General features: G+C 50.2%; 4 protein-coding genes across 4 annotated transcripts; all 4 read left to right on the forward strand.

Annotated features, from left to right (window-relative positions):
- Positions 1–4,906: 4,906 nt before the first annotated feature.
- On the forward strand, positions 4,907–8,530 carry amdX (putative C2H2 transcription factor (AmdX); the record flags this gene model as incomplete). Its single annotated transcript, XM_056655041.1, has 3 exons — positions 4,907–7,651; positions 7,704–8,385; positions 8,445–8,530. The coding sequence occupies 3 exons, from the start codon at positions 4,907–4,909 to the stop codon at positions 8,528–8,530; spliced, it is 3,513 nt and encodes a 1,170-aa protein (XP_056513068.1).
- An 884-nt stretch (positions 8,531–9,414) lies between these two features.
- On the forward strand, positions 9,415–11,514 carry NUU61_004460 (uncharacterized protein; the record flags this gene model as incomplete). Its single annotated transcript, XM_056655042.1, has 1 exon — positions 9,415–11,514. The coding sequence occupies one exon, from the start codon at positions 9,415–9,417 to the stop codon at positions 11,512–11,514; it is 2,100 nt and encodes a 699-aa protein (XP_056513069.1).
- Positions 11,515–11,876: 362 nt separating this feature from the next.
- On the forward strand, positions 11,877–15,255 carry NUU61_004461 (tethering complex subunit PEP5; the record flags this gene model as incomplete). The annotated part of the gene is made up of 9 exons (XM_056655043.1): positions 11,877–11,891; positions 11,946–12,014; positions 12,086–12,379; positions 12,462–13,091; positions 13,139–13,372; positions 13,439–13,774; positions 13,832–14,338; positions 14,401–14,799; positions 14,893–15,255. The coding sequence occupies 9 exons, from the start codon at positions 11,877–11,879 to the stop codon at positions 15,253–15,255; spliced, it is 2,847 nt and encodes a 948-aa protein (XP_056513070.1).
- Positions 15,256–17,221: 1,966 nt separating this feature from the next.
- NUU61_004462 (uncharacterized protein) lies at positions 17,222–18,677 on the forward strand (the record flags this gene model as incomplete). Its single annotated transcript, XM_056655044.1, has 3 exons — positions 17,222–17,392; positions 17,442–18,289; positions 18,338–18,677. Coding segments are annotated over 3 exons (1,359 nt in total), but the record flags the coding sequence as incomplete, so codon positions are not given.
- Between the last annotated feature and the right edge of the window lie 420 nt (positions 18,678–19,097).

Genomic DNA, 19,097 nt, shown 5'->3' on the forward strand with positions numbered 1-19,097 from the left:
TAGATCAAGATGTCATGCTATGGCTAGTGAGTGTAGTGATAGGGCTTCTGTGGTATGACATGCATGGATGGGTTGTTGGCCACAATTTCAAAAACGAGCATTAAGGTACGGGCGTTAGACACTGCTGTCCCTGTGTCGCATCAGCTATGTATGGTTGGTGTTTGCCTCTTTCTTTGAAGAAGTATGCATATCCAACGCGCAAGGTACATGCATTGCTTCGAAGCCCGTTGAGTTGAACCAGCCTCTACATTATTTACAATGGTAGTGGTAAGACACTACTATGTAGGGGGGATATCCGAGGGAAATACTGGACATATCACAATGTTGATAATACAGCTAATGCACTGCGACCGAGTAGAGTTCTAGTCAGACCAAACTAGCGCGGTATTTGACGGCGTCGGCCTTTCTCCGGTGGAATTTGCGCGGAAATAATATCAGCCTTGCTTTTGTATACGTGCTCTTATCGGCAGATGTCGCGATTCCTCGAATCAAGTCACCGGTAATATACGTATGCGGTGGAAATAAGGGTGGGCCATATTGATAAGGGGAGTATATAAGAAATTAAATGGTGTGTAAGTGGGAAGAGTATGGATAAACTCGAACTAAATATAACTTCTTCACTTGGGATTTAGCGCTCATGTGAGTCGACTGTAATTACCACCATCACTCGATTGCCGATCTGACACGGCCAAAGAGATAGCCAAAGATATATGGATGTAGTTATGCAGGACCGAATCATAGGTCCATCTCCGGGCCTGAGCAACATGTCTGTCTTTCCATTGGCAGTTTCTGTTTTCCTGTCGAAAATCCCACTAATTTTTGGGATCGTCAGTGCAGCGGTTGCTCGAGCGCCCAGTCGCAGTTGAGGGCTGATTCTTCCGGCATTTGCTTTGCAGACCGCTATGCATCTTCCACGGGCGATCTGCATGCAATGTGGTATTTTCTGTCTATCGGACCCAGCATCCAACGTCAGTGATGATAGTCCAATGGATACTCCAAATTGCCCGGTTTTATTTTCCCAGTTTTGGTGCGTTGGAGATAGATCCACTTGTGGATTCGACGGTTCCAATCTTCGATGTTTCGAGAGAGAGCGACAAAGATCAAGTGCGTTTCACATTAATGTGCATGTAATATCTGGCGACTTGGTCACCCATCGGACGATATGGTATTTTTACGGATCGGATGCTGTCACTGCACAGCGCCACTGCACAATCCTTTCGCTGCAAGCCTCATATTGTAGGTACAGCAGGTATGACAAGAGACTGGCTCCTTAGATCGACTTGATCCGTGCTTGTGCCCTACAGGATTCGGCCAAATCCTTCTGAGTCTGAGGTCATTCCATGACGTAGGCAAAAAAGAAGACGGGGAGCCTCAGGGTGAGTTGTGGCGTGCTTGTGACCCAAGTCAGTAATCGAGATGGGATATATTCCATAGATACATTTGATTTATTATTATTTTGTGTTGACATGATTCACTTTCCGAGACATGGGCAAGACCTGTAGAATAACGGCTCGACTGCCACTAGCAGTCAACCCCTGTCTCGCCTTGTGCGTTGATATGATTTCTATACTTCTTACTATCTGCTATGTACTACTGTCTTCTACTGCCATAGTGACATGCTAACATAATAATATTGCTATCAACACGGCCCACAATCCGATCTGCAGCCCCTAGGACACTCTAGAACCCAAGGCGCGCCCGTCGGCAGACCCCATCGTGCACAACCCGCACCAGCCACTCGGTGATCCCCCGAGGACAAGACCAGGGGGAGAGGGAAGTCGGAGAATTTCTAGTTGATGAATTATGTCAGTTATTTTCAGGATATTTTAGCCTTGCCTTTTTATTATTATTATTATTATTATTATTATTATTTTCTCTGTATTTTCTTCCGAGCCCAGGATAGTAGGGTACAAATTCCTCTAGGGTGGTCGCACTGGTGCAAGGTGTCCGCGATCATCCCGCGAAGCGCGGTTACGCATTTAACTGAACTCGGCACTCCGACCTGTTTTCGCGCGATAATTATTCGGGAGAGGGATTCTGTTCATCTATAGTATTTCCTGGGAGGGTATAGGAAGGGATATGATGATCGTAAGTATTCTATCTTTCAATTGTCATGCCCACTGCCATTGACCCTCCTGGACCTGCATCTGCGAAAGGATCGGGAGAAATCCACTTTGAAATCATTGTAAATAGTAGGTCACACGGGTTTGGGTGCCGGTTAACCGTATCTGCAGCTGTCAGGGAGATATCCATCATTTCCATCTGACTTGGGGCTAAAATCGCGCAGTGTGGCTGGGATATGATGATTATCATGATTGCATTTCATATTAACTCGGAAAGGGTATAAATTAATTCTATTCTCCACCTAGGTATATTATTTATGATTAATTATTATTATTACATTTCGTAGCTCGATCATCCCAGCCGCAGCTCGCATCGGAGCGTCGCTTGCCGGAGCTGTTTCATTTGTCGCTCGGCCGTCCTTGACTCATCTCGGGTCACCTGCAGCTCTGTTAGTGTCGCTCTAGTGGCTTTAGTGTGCAGGGGCCAGTCTGGGGGATTCTGCAAACGAGATGTCCGTGCGATGGCTGTAATCCAAGTAAATACACTTACTGTAGGAAGATTCACCAAGATCTGAATAGTATAGAAGTAGACGAAGAGAGTGATCGTAGGACAATAAGATCATAAGCTACCATACCATAGAGAGAATTCTCTTGTACAAACATAGTATATCTATAGAGAGATCGCAATCAAGACAACAGCCAAACACAGCTCTCGGATCGATTTCTAGAAAGTTTAGCAGAACCTGGGGAAAAGCAAAAAAAGCAGACCCGGAAATCTGGAGAACGGCTGAAGTGGCCAGAGAAATCCCACCATTTACTGGGATCCAACCACATTGTCTGGTAATCTCTTGCCACATCGTAACCATGGCCCGAAGTGCCATGTGCCATAGAAAACAACAAGAAGAAAACCGGAGGATATCCCTCATCCAATTGCAATGCAACTGTAGACGGCACGAGATGAGGAAAAACGTACCGGGGCAATCCCCCACACGAACCCTTGAAAGGAGCCTTCCCCACAAAAATGGGCGCGCATGGCCCTCTCGTTGCTTTTTCTTTTTCTTTGCTTTTCTTAGTCGGATTCTGCCGCCAGATGAGCTCAGCCCCCAGCCTTCTCTCTCCCGGGTGGATCTTGCGTCCCTGGTCACATCATCGCGATGGTGACTGGTTCACGACGTTTCAAATGTTTTCTCTCTTTGCCTAAGAATACCCGGACAAGTTGACGGTAACTCCGAAACCGCCCCTGTCCGGTCTATTCCTGTTGAACTATTTTACCTGTAGGTATCGATGATATCCCATGGCTCGTATGATTCTTACACGGGGAGACCAGCAACCGTCGTGACTCGTCCGGTGGGACCCACTTGGTATTGTTGAATCAAAGCTGACCTCTCGACAGGGATTCGGCAGTAGTGCCACCGTCCTGATGCCGCCTTGGCACAGGGAAATGCCAGTAGACGATCTCGGGATACTCCAGTATTTCTTTCCTCTAGATATACAGTACTTCTCTCGATTTCTACGGATTCCTAAAGCACCATGATGGTACAGGATCCCACTATCGATGTATGGTACGGTGTAATTCTTATCAGAATACGGGTGGCGTTACACAGCTAATCCCAAGTCAGCAACTACGTGGAGCACGGCCAATGGGGCCATCGGAGCCAGGAACTGGTGGGCATCCGGTGAGCCCGTGCGTGTCCATAAGATTTACGCTATGCTAGATCCGGCAGCCCCCTAGGTAATCGTGAGTAGGTCATTGGTAGACTCCAGCCCGTGGGATCCACTCGTATCAATACTGTTTCGTGGTTCTCTGGGCTCTGGGCCTGTTGGCCCTCGTGCGTGGAGCGTGGCCGTTGCGAGGGGATATACATCCTGAGTCCCAGCGCTCTCGCTCCCCCCACGCTGCGCGCATCTGCGTATCTCCAAGTACACCCATCCGAACCGCCACTACTGCCACGGCTTACTACCACGTATGTAAGTCGATACCCTGACCCAGGTACCTCTGCCCGTTTCCCCAGTGTTAGTATTGGACTTGGGAACTCTTCGACCTTCAACTTTCTCTCTCTCTCCTTCTTACTCTCACCTATCTTCTCTCTCCCTCTCCCTCTCTAGTTTCTCCATCTTCCTGTTGTGTTTCTGTGATATACTATCTGGCTCGTGCTGTCCCTATCTTCTTATCGACAATTGCCCGCTATCTCACTCCACTCGGTTATCTCCGGCTTATCCACCGAATGCTCGGACTGACTCGATTGTGAGGCGGCATTTCCTTCAATGGATCACTTGCGTGCGTGAGATATACGATCATCGAGAATTTCACTGTGAGTGGGTTTGTGTCCTCTGTGCGGCCCTCCGACGTCTTTGGCTGATGGTCCGGCCCTCCGAGAAGACGTCAACACCAGGTACCATTTCGCCACACCGGCCGCAGGTCCTCAGTTCCTGTAATCTGAATCGCTTTGATCAATCCGACACCATTCAAAGATAGCGACTTCGAGAGCTGTGCTCTATACTTACTTCTTTCCTGGGTGGGTTCTCGTTTGCCCTGGCCACGGTTCATGATAGCCTGGCTCGCTACCTTGGGTCGAGGGGGGTTAAATGACTTGGCCGGTCTCTACGCATCATACAAGAAGCATGCTAACTTGATGTCATCCGACCCTTGTAGTGGTCGAAGCGGCATTTGATTGTGTAAATCTCGCAAGACACCGTGCACCCACGCGCTTCTTGATCGTCAATCGCCTGCTTGGGGTGTTTGACCAGTCCTCATTCCCTCTTGCTCCCCGCCTCGTCGGTATCTCAGTCTCCGGGATCAGTGCACTCACTCTGGTCCGTGAGGAACCAAATCGAATACTAGGATGCTGTTAGGTGGTATGGTCGATCAAGATCAAGACTATAGTCCTCAAATAGCGGACCTTGCCAGTATCAACGAGATCCCCGCAAACATGCCTGGTGAGTTCCTGCGATCCAAAAACAAACCGTACGCTCATCTCCTTACCAAATGCCTGGTGGTAGCTCCGAAAGACACCAAGAAACAGCCCGAGGTCAATGGTCAAGCGGGTAATATCCCACCCCCTAAAACGGATAAGCCGAGACCCCATGTCTGTACGACATGCGGTCGCTCCTTCGCGCGACTGGAGCATCTCAAGCGCCATGAGCGGTCGCACACCAAGGAAAAGCCATTTGAATGCCCGGACTGTGCGCGATGCTTTGCCCGACGGGACTTGTTGCTCAGACATCAGCAGAAACTGCATATGACCTCGACGCCGTCTTCGCGGCCCCGCAATGGCCGTCGAGAGAGCACGGGGGCAGCCTCAGGCACCAATCGTGTTCGCAAGAACTCGATTGCCAACAACTCGTCCTCGATGCGCCCGAGGGCGAACACCATCAGTCATATTGATGGGGCGGCGTTGGGCATTTCCAATCCCAGTAACCCGTCCTCTGCACCCCAATCAGGCCATGCGTATCATCCCAGTCTCGGATCCTCGATCGGCTCCAGTGTGGATTACCGGGGGTATAGTTCTGGCCACCCGCCGGTGAATGGTTTGGCTAAAATCGAAACCTCTGGCCTCCCCGTGGATATGTCGGGCGGTCTTCGGACCGCTCCGGTGTACGGGAGCTTCGACATGGGCATTGATGGTATGCTGATGGGCCATGGCAGCACCATCAACCCGGCGCAATTGCACTTTGCGGGCTCCCCGCAGGGGTTTGGTGACTCGCCCTCTTCTCCCTTTGGCCACAATGCCCATGGCGTGCCGCCTCCCACAGATCCCATGATGGACGAGGAGATGAACTTTGACTGGATGAATGGCTTTGATGCGGCGGTTGCCCTGGGAAATGGGAATGACTCGGTGATTGACGGGTCCTCGCCGTCGGCGATGAGCACGGGGAGCCAGAGCGGGATTAGCGAGGCCATGCTAGATGGCCCCAATCGTATTCCCATTTCTAATGGCTGGCATAACCCGTTCCCGTCGCAGACTGCAGCGCCCGCCAACCAGTTTGCCATTGATTTCTCTCCGACCACATTGAATGACTTGGGTATTCCTCCGGAAACCGTGTCGCCCAAGTCCTTGATGGCCCAGAATCCGTTTGCTGAGACGTATGCCACCCCTCCATCTATGACTTCGGTCGGCCAGCCCATCGTGGGAGGACATTCGCAGAGTATGTTTTCATCCTCGTTGGCAACAAGCGGAGAATCTCCTAATCCTCTCAACGTTCCTTTCCCGAATAGTGCCCTTCGAAATCCACATGCCCCAGTCTCAACGGATACCTTTACAGACTCCACACGACAGGCTCTATTAGCGAGCATGTCGCAACCCACTGGCTTCAGTCATCGCAAGTATTCTCAGCCCGCAAATGGACTCCCGAACAGTCGCGAGCTTTTCACCCGCTCGAATGGCTTCCACAGCACCGGTCAACTTCCCACCACCTCGGACATGCAGCGGTACATCTCGGCCTACATCACTTACTTCCATCCTCACTTCCCCTTCCTCCATATCCCCACCCTCAACTTCCAGGCGCCAGAGTATACTAGTAACCTGCGCACGCCAAGCGGACATTTGAATCTGAGTTCGACTGGTGTCGCAGGCGGTGGAGGCTGCCTGATCCTTTCCATGGCGGCTATCGGTGCCCTGTACGAACATGACCCTGCCGCTTCCAAGGATCTTTTCGAGGCTGCCAAGAAGATGATCCAGCTGTATCTCGAAGAGCGGCGAAAGGCCGATATGTCTGCTGCGCTCGGCCGTTCCACTTCCACTCGGGATAACTCGGTTCACAATACTCCGCTCTGGTTGGTTCAGGCCATGCTATTGAACGTGATCTATGGACATACCTGCGGTGACAAGACGTCCGCGGATATTGCTAGTACACACTGCGCTGCCCTGGTCAGCCTGGCGCGCGCAGCCGAATTAACGCATCATCTGGGCCCCAACACCCTGCCGCAGGATCACCTTAGCACTGGTCTTCATGGGGGCGATTCCCCCGCCCACAGCGACAACTGGATGTCCCCGTCATTTAGTCAACCCAAGGAGAAAAGGGACTGGTTGAACTGGAAGGCTGTAGAGGAGCGGAAACGCACGCTCTACGCCATCTTCATTCTCTCCAGCTTCCTTGTGTCGGCATACAACCATGCGCCAGCCCTCACCAACTCTGAGATTTGCCTTGATCTCCCTTGCGAAGAGGACTTGTGGTCAGCCGAGTCGCCCCAAGCGTGGAAACAGATGGGAGGCCAGACAGCCTCACAGAAGACCGTGTCATTTTCAGCTGCTTTGACCTCTCTCCTGACCGCCAGTCAAAGAGAGCAACATAACCACACTTCGAACTTCTTTTCCGACGATCTGTCTAATACGGACAACTGCCCTAGTACTTTCGGATGCCTCGTTCTCATCTATTCTCTGCACAACTACATCTGGGAAACTCGCCAACGACACATGGGCCGACAATGGACCACACAAGAAACGGATGCAATGCAGTCACTTATCGAACCGGCCTTAAGAGCATGGCAAGCAGCCTGGGCCAGCAACCCGGTTCATAGTCTGGAACGACCGAATCCGTTCGGAGCAGGGGCCATTGTCTGCCGACAGCATTCCCCTCTTGGATTTGGCGTATGTTCGACTGTTCGTCAATCTTGGTCGCTGCAAGGAAGCGTTCTGGCAGCGGGATTGGAACGGCATGGCGGATGAACTGGCTCGGGGTACAGAGATGTTCCAGCATGCCGATGCAGCTATCAATGATGTCGTGGACCCGTCTCTTCCCAATGTCCTTGATGGCCGACGGGACTCGATCGCCGATTTAGGTGTCTCGGATCTGGCTATCTCGAAGACTCCGACTCAGGACGAGCCTATGCAGACCTTGTCGAGTATATACAAGTCTGGCCAGACCAAACATGAGAGGCACCTTCGCAAAGCCGCGTTCTATGCCGCCGATTCCATTTCGATGTCGGATCGGCTTGGGAACACCTTTGCCGAGTTCTCATTGCGGGAACTGCCTATCCAGTGTGCAATGTGTGTCTTCGACTGTGCCCAAGTCTTGGCGGAATGGATCACCACTGTCCAGGAACGGGTTGGGCCCTATCTGGGTATTCTGGGTCGAGAAGACGTCGATCTGACTCAGGTGCCCGGGGTGATGCTGCTGGAAGATGAAGATTGCAAGCTGGTGGACAAGATCAAGGAAATCCTGGAGAGTATTGAGGCCAAGATGCAGCGCCAGGTACAAAACAGCAACTCCATGTCGGCGCTGAGTGTCATGCAACGACTGCCCAGTGCGGTTGAGGGAGGATACGGGTGTAAAATATTGATTGCGACAGCCAGTCTCCTGGATCGAGCTGCTGTCTGGCCAGGTGAGCTTGTCTTAACTTTGAGTCCCTGTTGCTTAAGATACTAATTCTCGCTGTGATAGTGACGAAACTGATGGCTCGCTGTCTCGAAGCTCAGGCCATGCGAATGAAGGAGCGTGCTGAGCACTCCGCTATGATGACCACTTAATCACGGTTTCCTTTTCCTTGAGTGTTAGCCTTATGTGCAAGGCTACCTCTCCTGTCGACATGTGTATTCTCTCTCGCTCTCGTCTTCTTTTGCCTCGCCCGCCTTGCCGTGGTGGCATTCCGCTTCGATACCCTGGTCAAATATGTGTCATAGACGAACGCCATGTCATGTGTCATTTTACCGCTCCCAATAGTGTTAGCGTTTGATGCTTCTGGGTTTGTTCTTTTTTTTTTTTTTTTTTTTTTTTTTTTTCTCTCTATGTGGTACCGACGATGATGAACCTGTCGGTTCTTTGCTGCTGTGATGATTGAACCTGTGTGGCTTTTTCTTGCTCTTCTTTCTTTTACCTACCCGTGCAGTGTTTAATTATGCAGAGTTTTACTTCATGTGAATATGATTTACTCGATCTTGTCATCTGTGGTGTGAGCTGACTATAGATAGTATGGTGGATCAATAGATCTGGTCGGATCTCCATGTAGACTTCTTCCACCTTGACACACACAATCAACCAGTCACCATGCCAATAACCAAAGCAAATACTTTCTCTTGCAATAAACCAGACAAGAAATTTATATATTTAAACTGCCACAATTGCTCAGAAACAGGACGAAAGCCCATTATCTAATCGGCTTCCCCACCGTTGCTGGGGCATCGCGTTAAGTGCTTTTCCTCGCGTCAGGCAGAACCCGCGCTTCTTCACCTCGGCCCAACCCGGCCCTTCAGCCGCACTGAACAGCCAGCAGCGGCACCAGGAGATGAAAGAACAACGTCGAGAGTGTGTTTCTGCCGCCTCCCACAGCTGCAACCCCTAGCAGTGCCCGACTGCTCCAGCAGCAGCGCCAACCCCCGCGCGGCCGACCTGCGCGACAACCCCGTTGGCCCCGATGCCCTACCCGCAGCCGGTTTCCCCGCTTGCACTCGAATCATGTCCGCCCCGGGCCTCCACCAATTTCGATAATAATGATGATTGTGATGATGATGGCACCCTGCTAGGGTCCGACGATGAGCTGGACGATGCTGCCAGGGCTGCAAAACGCCAGAGGATCGAGTCGCTCGCCGAGTCATATCTACAGGGCCGTCCACTGTTTATCCTCTCTGCGTCTCTTCGCGGACCCTTCGATGCTGGCTGGGTGAATCCATGGAAGAAGACTCGCAAGTTGAAGAGAACTGGAGTGGGAGTGGGAGCGGCCTCGGCTCGAAACCGAGCTGGTGATGCTCGTGCTGCTGCGGAGCCTGTGGTACAGGAGACGGATTTGCGCCGCCCCAGGTTCCGGGAGGGCTTGTCGGGTGACTTGCGTGCTGCTCCGGAGGTTCCTGCGTCTTCTTCGTTCTCGTCGGCTGCTGTTGTCTCTGCTCGAGACTCTTGGGAGTCGTCGTCTAAATTCGATCGGCAACGACCTGCTCGGTCAACAGCTCGCGATAAACGGGATCTGGCGGCGTCTCGGTCACCGGCGAGATCGAAAGAACCTTCTTCATTGGCGGATGACCGGTCTTTTGCCCCGCGTGGACCGGTGGATTGGCTGAAGAAGGACCGTAAACGGATGAACTTGAATAAGTTCGATCCGCCCAGCTCACCAACCCCTAGGGTTCTGTCCCGACAGACGGAGAATGAAGCTCGTCGGAGGAGTACACCGCGCTCGGTGGACTCAGGGCCACGACTATCTCCATCGCGCGTGCGAACTCCGAAGAATACTACTGCGAAGGAGAATGACAAGACGGATACAAGTTCTCCGGTTGACAAGTCACCGCGATCAAGTCGAGTGGCTGTGCAGATTCAGGACCATAGCTCTACAGATGTCCGAATATCTCCATTTCCACGACGGATATCCCCCAACCATGAACCTGGCCATGGGTCCTCTTTCCGGGTCATCTCGTCATCATCTCAGCTTCCGAGATTTGAGTATCGGCGGCGGCGCAGTCGTGGGACTAGTCAACAGGCTCATTCGAATTCCCCTGCAGACGATATTGCAGAGGAAGCCCCAGCCGCCAAAAATGCAGACGATGAGCAGGTAGATGTGGTTATGCCAGACGCTCAAGATCAATCTGACGAACGACACATTGATGCCAACGCCAAGGATAGTGGAAGCCATGTGCACTTACCGAAGGATCTTCGGTTTGCAGACAACACAAGTGCCTCCAATCCCGAGAGCACATGTCCAACCGCTCCAACGGAACAGAACACATGTGGGAACTTGCCTTCAGCACAGCAGGTGCCTGCGCTGCTCGGAGTGTCTGATCGCATCACATCGTTGCACTCGACGGCTGTGCCAAAAGCAGATACAGAGCATACCATGGACACCAATCCTGATACACAACTTTCTACCCAGGAAGCTCTTCACCATGCCCAGAAGTCGTTTCAAGAGGACTTAGAAAGCCCAGAACCAAATCACAGCACAACGCCTGGCCAGAATCGCCGCACCTCTCGTTCGCCTAATGGTGCAGCCCATTCCGTCAAGATCACTCCCTTTTCCCGACTCGCACTCTCAGAGCCGGAAGGCCAGCCGGACGCCACCATGTCTGAGAAGGGCGGAATGCAGCCTATGAGCACGCAGTACATGATTGAATCCACCACCCCTTTCACCTTCAGCACCGAGAAGAAACCCACAGCTCGCAGACCCGGCTCGCCACAAACTGCGAGTCCAAAGAAGCAGAAAACAGCGCATGATTCTGAAGTCTCGTCTCTTTCTTCCCTATCCTCCGATTCGCCTGAAAATGATTACCACACTGCGCAGCCCAGTGCAGAAGATGAAGCAAGCCCGCATCCAAGAGACCGAGCCTCTGATTATCCAACTACCCACCATTCTACTACGCAGGGTACTGCTGCCTTGCCTTTTTCCCTGAGCGGATCGACACCTCCGACTGCGCAGGATGGGCAGGGAGCTGCTGAGAGCTTTAACCTCAGTCAGGCTATTGCTGATGCTGGTAGCTGGCTGCAGCATAGTTTTGATTTTATGAGGGATCCTCGACGCTCTAGTCAAATGTGAAATATGCTGCGAGGATGCTTTGTCGAAACTTCTCATGTCATATTATTTCTTGAGCTGTTTTTCACCCTCTGGGATCTGTACAGTGCTTTCAAGAGCTCGGACTATGGAGATATAGCATAAATATGCATGACGTTCACAAATTCTACCGTATAGATCTGCCATATAGAGAGAAATATACATGTGACAAAAAGACATGAAGGTAGAATATATACGATGCATTTGCAATCTCTAGATCGAGGAACCAGCCATGGATGGAACAATTCCATAGTAAGTCGGGTGGATCGACGTCAGGACGGAGTGGCCCGAGCGCAGCGGGGAGAGCTCCAACCTCAACGCCGTTCCCTGCATCCACGATCCCCCAAATGGCGCTGACATCAGTAAGGCAGTCTCTACAGTGATTGGCATGCGCAAGGTGACTAACGCGCGTACAGTGGAAAGCGTTCAATTTCATCGACCTCTCGCCGGTCGCGCTGCCGGAAGAGAGCGCCTCGGTCTTCGGTGTATGCCTGTCTTCTTATTCCCCTTGTTTGGCGCGCGCAAGTAAGCTCACAAATCGATACGATATATCCAGAGTGACCTCTCGAGTATCTGCACCGGCTCCGCGAACCTCTTCCTCGGCACTGTCGATGGTCTCGTCCACATTGTATCCTCGGCCTTCCGCGTCGTGCGGTCGTTCCGAGCGCACGATGCCGGCTCGATCACTCACATGAAACAGATCGATGGCTCTTCGTTGCTGGTTACTGTGGCGGAGGATCTTCTCAATGAGCCCGTTATGAAGGTCTGGGCGCTGGATACAGAGAAGAAGGGTGGCGGGCCGCGCTGTTTGTCGACTGTTTCGGTGCAGAATGCCAGGAGGCAGTTTCCGGTGCGTATGCCCTGGTACGGAGATTATGCGGAGCATACATAAAGGGGAGTGTACGGGAGTGGGAGGCTTACGGCGACTACAGATCTCTGCTTTTGCGACCGTCGACGATCTCTCTCAGGTGGCTGTCGGCTTTGCGAACGGGTCCGTGACTATCATCCGCGGCGACTTTATTCATGACCGCGGCGCCCGGCAGCGCATTGTGTTCGAGTCGGAGGAGCCCATTACCGGACTGGAGACACAACAGGGCGCAGTCACTACCCTCTATATCGCGACTACCAGCCGCATACTCACACTCGTCATCTCTGGCAGGGGCCAGGGCCAACCCACGCGCGTGTTGGAGGACACGGGCTGTGCCTTGGGGTGCATGACGCTCGATAAAGAGGCGGGAAATATTCTGATTGCTAGAGAGGATGCTGTTTACACGTATGGTCCGCGTGGCCGTGGCCCCAGCTATGCGTTCGAGAGCCCCAAGACGTCCATCAATGCCTTCCGCGACTATGTCGCGCTGGTTTGTCCGCCCAAAGCTGGATCGAAGACGGATCCTCTGAGGAAGTACGGGGTGGGCTCGGCGGATGAAATTCTCGGCACGACGACTTTTACTCTCCTTGATACCGATTTGAAGTTCATCGGACACAGCGAATCCCTCGTATCACCCATGAAACACATTTTCATGGAGTGGGATGATCTGTTCTTGCTCACAACGGATGGAAAGGTCTGTGATTGCGTTGTCTTGGATGATGCCTACTGACTTTGGTTTAGATCTTTCGCTACCGAGAGAAGAGTCTTCAGCAGAAGCTGGAAATTCTTTATGAACGCAACCTCTACATTTTAGCTATCAATCTCGCGCAAAAGACTGGGATTGATCCCCTACAGCAGAATGCGATTTATCGCAAGTACGGCGACTTTCTCTACCAGCGAGGCGACTATGACACGGCCATGCAGCAGTACCTTCGGGCAATTGATAACACGGAGCCATCCCAGGTCATCCGCAAGGTTAGTAGAGCTTGGTTACTAGAGCTTGTGATGTCTCTACATTGCAGGGCTAACTTGATTTTGCAGTATCTGGATACACAGCGCATCCACAACTTGATCGAGTATTTGGAAGAGCTGCATGACCATGGCCGTGCCACGGTGGACCACACAACGCTGCTTTTGAACTGCTATGCGAAGCTCAAGGATACGAGCAAGCTGGACTCCTTTATCAAGGCTCCTGGCGAGCTGAAGTTTGACTTGGAGACTGCCATCGCCATGTGTCGACAGGGAGGCTATTTTGAGCAAGCGGCGTACTTGGCCACGAAGCACGGCGAGAATGACATGGTTGTCGATATCCTCATCGAAGACTCCAAGAAGTATGCCGAGGCAGTGGAATACATCTGGCGCCTGGATCCTGAAGTGGTATGTTCTCTGTCAACTAATTCCGTGACGAACGAGTTCCAGCTAACCTGCAACTAGACATACCACAATCTAATGAAATATGCCCGTGTTCTTCTGGCCCATTGCCCCGAACGAACCACCGAGCTCTTCAAGGCTTACTACACAGGCCAGTACCAGCCGTGTACTGTGGAAACCCCCGCAGAGCCTGAAACGCAACCAACCAGCACCGTTCAAAACCTCGCCGCTCTCCTTCCCCTGCGGTACATGGCTGTTGGAGCGAGCACACGGCCCCAAGTTCAGCATTCTGAACCTCTGGAAACAAGCGAGGACCCGGGTGCGAGCTCGCCGCCTGAGTATGAGATTCCGAACCCACGAACTGCCTTCTCTTCGTTTGTCGATAATCCACAGGAGTTTATTAGTTTCTTGGAAACCCTTGTGCAGCAACCCGATTTACAGCAGGTTGCCAAAGTAGATCTTTTCACGACATTGTTCGAAATGTACTTGGACACGGCGAAGTATAAGAAGGATGCCACCGAGCGACAAGAGTGGGAAACAAAGGCCAAGAAGCTCATCGAAGGCAAAGATGTGAGTTTCTTCTCTTCTCGTGTCCTTTTATCATCTGTCATGTTCTGTGTCTGACTAGACAGATCCCAATCTCTACATCCAATGTCCTGCTTCTCTCCGACCTTTCGAATTTCCGAGAAGGGTCCACTCTCGTCCGAGAGCAAGAAGGTTTACGGCTGGATATTTTCCGGTCTTTCACATCTGCCAAGGATACACAGGGCGCCCTCAAAGCGCTGCGTCGGTATGGGCCTGACGAGCCCCAGCTGTACGTGGATGCCTTGACGTACTTCGCCTCGAGTCCCAAGATTCTCGAAGAAGCTGGAGACGAACTCGATGCGGTCCTGCGCCGTATCGATGAAGGTGGGCTCCTCTCTCCGCTACAGGTGATTCAAGCCTTGAGCAACAATGCGGTTGTGACGATGGGGCGGGTCAAGAAATATCTCAGCGACAATATCGACCGCGAACGCAAAGAAATCACCACGGTATGTACCCCCTCTTCTTTGATATGAATATTCTGTATTTCCCATGTCTATTCATATATTCTATGTATTTCAACACAAGCTCATTCATCCCAGAACCGCCGCCTCATCGCAAGCTACAAATCCGAAACCGCCACTAAACAACAAGAACTCGACCAACTCGCCTCGCAATCCGTCGTCTTCCAATCCCGCCGCTGCCAGTCCTGCGGCGGCACCCTCGACCTACCCACCGTGCACTTCCTGTGCCGCCACTCCTTCCACGAGCGGTGTCTCAACCGCGTCGACGACGACGCCCAATGCCCCGTGTGCGCGCCCACCAACGCAACCCTGCGTGCAATCCGCCAGCGCCAGGTCGATTCGGCCGATCAGCATGATCTGTTCCGGGCAGAGTTGCAGCGCTCGCGCGATGGGTTTGGGGTTGTGAGTGAGTTTTTTGGGAGGGGGGTTATGCGGTCTTAAAGTACGATGGAGTGATTTTTTCTTTTCTTTCCTGATTTTCCTCCATTGGAATTATCTCTGTTTTTGCACTGGTTTTTTTAAGTGCCTTTATTTGATACCTCGGACGTAGTTGATTAGACAGCTATCTATACTATCGAACTTTGAGAGTTGGAGTATGTAACAACGGAACCCTTAGTATAAGAGTATGCTGTTATGCTCCGCAACTAAAATTGTCTTGTTGAAAAACTATCTGGTTTCATGTGTATCTTTCTATTAAGGACTGCTTTGGCAACATCGATTAGGCAAAAATCTGATATATGACCTGCCATGTGCTAGTGGTCGAGCCTATTTAATGTGTACGGGCGATTATATATATGGCGAAGTCCGATAGTAATTTTCTGGCATGAGTTATTGACAAAGATATTTTATATTTTCGAAAAGATATTATACCATTGACCAATATCATTTTCCTGAAGCTAATATCTAAATTTCTAAGGGGTCATTCGGGTCGTTATATAGAAGAATTACCGACGGCAAGACAGCCGAAGTGAAAGTTCTTAAAGAACTCAAACTTGCCTTTTTCGCAACCCACTATTTAAATATACCTGATAACCTCCAAAGCTTCCTAATTTCCATTCAGCTCCATCCATATATAGCGCAAAAGAAACCGTTTTCTGCGGTCCTCTAAGCGGGAAAGAGCTCAAATTATGTGCCTAGAGCTATCCATCACTACCTAACCGGTCTATTGCTCGATAAATCACCACCAATTCGCTCTAAAAATCAAAAAGGACCATTGAGCAAGAAGGTAGAGTTCTACTTGCGGTCGATACTGTTCAGAAACAGAATATCGTATTATATATACCTAACTAGGTACTATAAGTCTATCTATAAAGTAATACTTCTCTCTACTATAGGAGAGGAGACTATAAGCACTAAACCTATCTTTAATCGTACTAAAGCTTTGCTAGCCTTTATATAGGGGATTCTATTAGATATTTAATCGGTTAAAGACGCTAATTAGATTAGTACCGGAGTAACTCCTTTATGTATAGAATAGTTTTTAATATTTACTCTCTATATAGAAGAAATATCGCCCTAATCCTTATCTCTTGTAGGGAAAACCTTTTAGGGGCAACGCTAGGGCTAAGGGATTAGTATTTCAAAACGAAAATAGACCGTAAGAAAATAGTAAAAGAGATAGAGGCAAGTTTCTATAGGCTATCTTTAGTTATATACCTACCAGTACCCTTTAATCGTATATCTACTATATATCCTTCTACTCGTATACCCTATTACTACTACCTAAAGGGCTTCTATATCATATATTAAAAATCCTACGATAGTTTATGATACCTTTCAAGGGAAAGAGTCTGCCTCTGAAGAAGAAGCCCGAGTGATGCCTCTGGCTAATTCGTAGATATCGGTAAGGCGCAAAATCTGGAAAATCGAAAAGTTAAATGTTCGTCCGCTCTTCTTGAGAACCAGTGCCTTCTCCAACTGTTTGGGGTAAATTATAAGTACCTTTTGCTAGTTTCCTCCCCACTTTGTTCCGATCGACTGGATAGAATGTTGAACTCCGTTGTGATAGAGGTCGAAATGCGGTTTATTATATTATGTTATGATCCGACAGTCGAGCGTTCCATGGAAGATGGGTGTCTAAAGAGCAAATAGAATAGTAGCATGCTAATTGGTCCGACTATTTTATATCAGTCTTTTTCTTCATATGTGAAGCTAAGTATATTTTGGGCCACCAAGAATGTTAACAGACGACCCCTGTGTCATCTATTTCCAGTTATTGGAGGAGACAGAATCTCATAGTGTTAGGTAAATAGAGGCGGAGTCGCCTGGATAACGTGCCGGGACGTACTATTCACGTCAGGTGATTTCACGCCACCAGTCAACAATCCAAGGGAGACCCAGACTTTGAAAATGACCTACCAAGTGAGCATATTTATCTCAAATAATTTGCCAAGTCTAACAGGATTAGGAAGCTACAAGACTGCTTCAAAAGTGCCGGCGGCCATTCCCTTCCGATTCGGCGGCGTCGCCGTCGTTGCCGCCGTCGTCGAGCGTCCCAAGAGCACCAAATGCTTCTACCCTCAGAGGAGTGCCACCGCTCGAGGGTATGACAAACTGGCTACTAATGCTTGGGCATAAGGTCTGCGTGCATTACATAGAGTTACATGGAAACTACTAATCGAAATCAGACGGACGATATTGATCGTTTGAATGTCATTCATGTTGCCGGAACGAAGGGCAAAGGCAGCACATGTGCCTATGTGGACTGCTTCCTACAAGAGCATGCGAGAAGAAATGAAATTACTCGAAAAGTCGGACTTTACACCTCGCCAAGTCTATGGCCGAGGAATAGAATCCGAATCGATTCTACCCCGTTACCAGAAGACCTATTTACAAAATACGTCATTGAGGTGTCCAGGTGCTTATCTATCGAGTCTGACATGTCTCCATCCAGTACCAAGAACCCCGGGTTTCTTCAGATGATGGCTATCGTATCGTTCCACACGTTTATTAAAGAAGGTGTCGATGTTGTTATCTGCGAGGCTCACCACGGCGGCGAGTTCGATGCGACAAATTTCATTCGCCATCCTGCCATCACTGCCATCACAAAGATTGGTATGGACCATGTCGATAATCTAGGAGGGACCATTCAAAGTATTGCATGGCATAAGAGTGGGATTTTCAAGGCCGGAGTTCTTGCACTTTCGGTTCCGCAGGATCCAGACGCTGAGCACGAGATTGAGCGCCGGTCAAAAGAAAAAGGAGCGTTACTTCAGTTCGCCGAAGTCGTTAAGATGGAGGGTATTCCCCTTGAACAACGAGAAAATGTCGCACTGGCCACGCAAATTGCTCATGAATTTCTCCAACGAAGTGATCACTCACTCGACGAACGGGACGTTTTGGCGGGTATTGAGAAGTGCCGCTGGCCTGGACGCTTCGATATCATCGATTATAGTGGGTGTACTTGGTATCTAGACGGAGCACATAACGAAACGAGTATGGAGGTAGTCGCGAATTGGTATGAACGGGTGGCTAGGTATGTTTCCCGCTCGGCTGCTAGCCAGCTATCTTAACAATAAAGCAGTAACTCTATCCGAGTTCTTGTTTTTGCCCACTTTTCACCGAAGCGGACGCGTGACTGGTCGAAAATACTACAGACGCTGGGGACCTCTCTACAGAGTCGTATCCAGCATGTTATCTTTGTCGACAAGATTGAGTATGATCATCATTTCACTACCCCGAGCGGATGGTTGGAAGAATATGCCCAATTTTGGATGAAACGTTGGCCCCCAGACACCATTGACAAGGCACCTACTGTGAAAAAAGGGATCGAGAAGGCCATGAAATTTGGCACAGGAGCACAGATCTTGGTCACAGGAAGTTTGTACTTGGTCGAAGCTGCCCTGGAGATTGTCAAGACCTAGCTTATTTAGACTCTACCTAGCTTCAGATGTCAAGGACTCGTTTAGAATATTAAATGCTGCAGAGATTAGATAAATGTAGGTTGATTTAGGATTAAAACTAATAACAGCACTACCTTTAATTTATGTATTTTATCGCATTTACTATATGTTTTGGGGTGATCTTCTCGCTTGTGGATTACGTTACCACACTTATCCACAACGCACTTAGCAATGCAGCGAGCTTATCTGATCTGGGTTCTGAATGCAGCTGCGGCCGGCGGATCTTCAAAAGCTGGTAGACCCTACCCTCTTGCTTAGTGGATTTTCTGGCAATTTGGGAGCGTTGTACTGGCATACAGGGTAGTTGAAGAGAGTGAATGCGAGGTTGCGACGCGATTTTGATTGGTTTGGCATTCGCTTGTGAGTTACGTTAACTAACTG

This window comes from Penicillium alfredii (genome assembly GCF_028826965.1).
Source record: "Penicillium alfredii strain IBT 34128 chromosome Unknown utg000005l_segment0_segment0, whole genome shotgun sequence".
NCBI lineage: Eukaryota > Fungi > Ascomycota > Eurotiomycetes > Eurotiales > Aspergillaceae > Penicillium > Penicillium alfredii.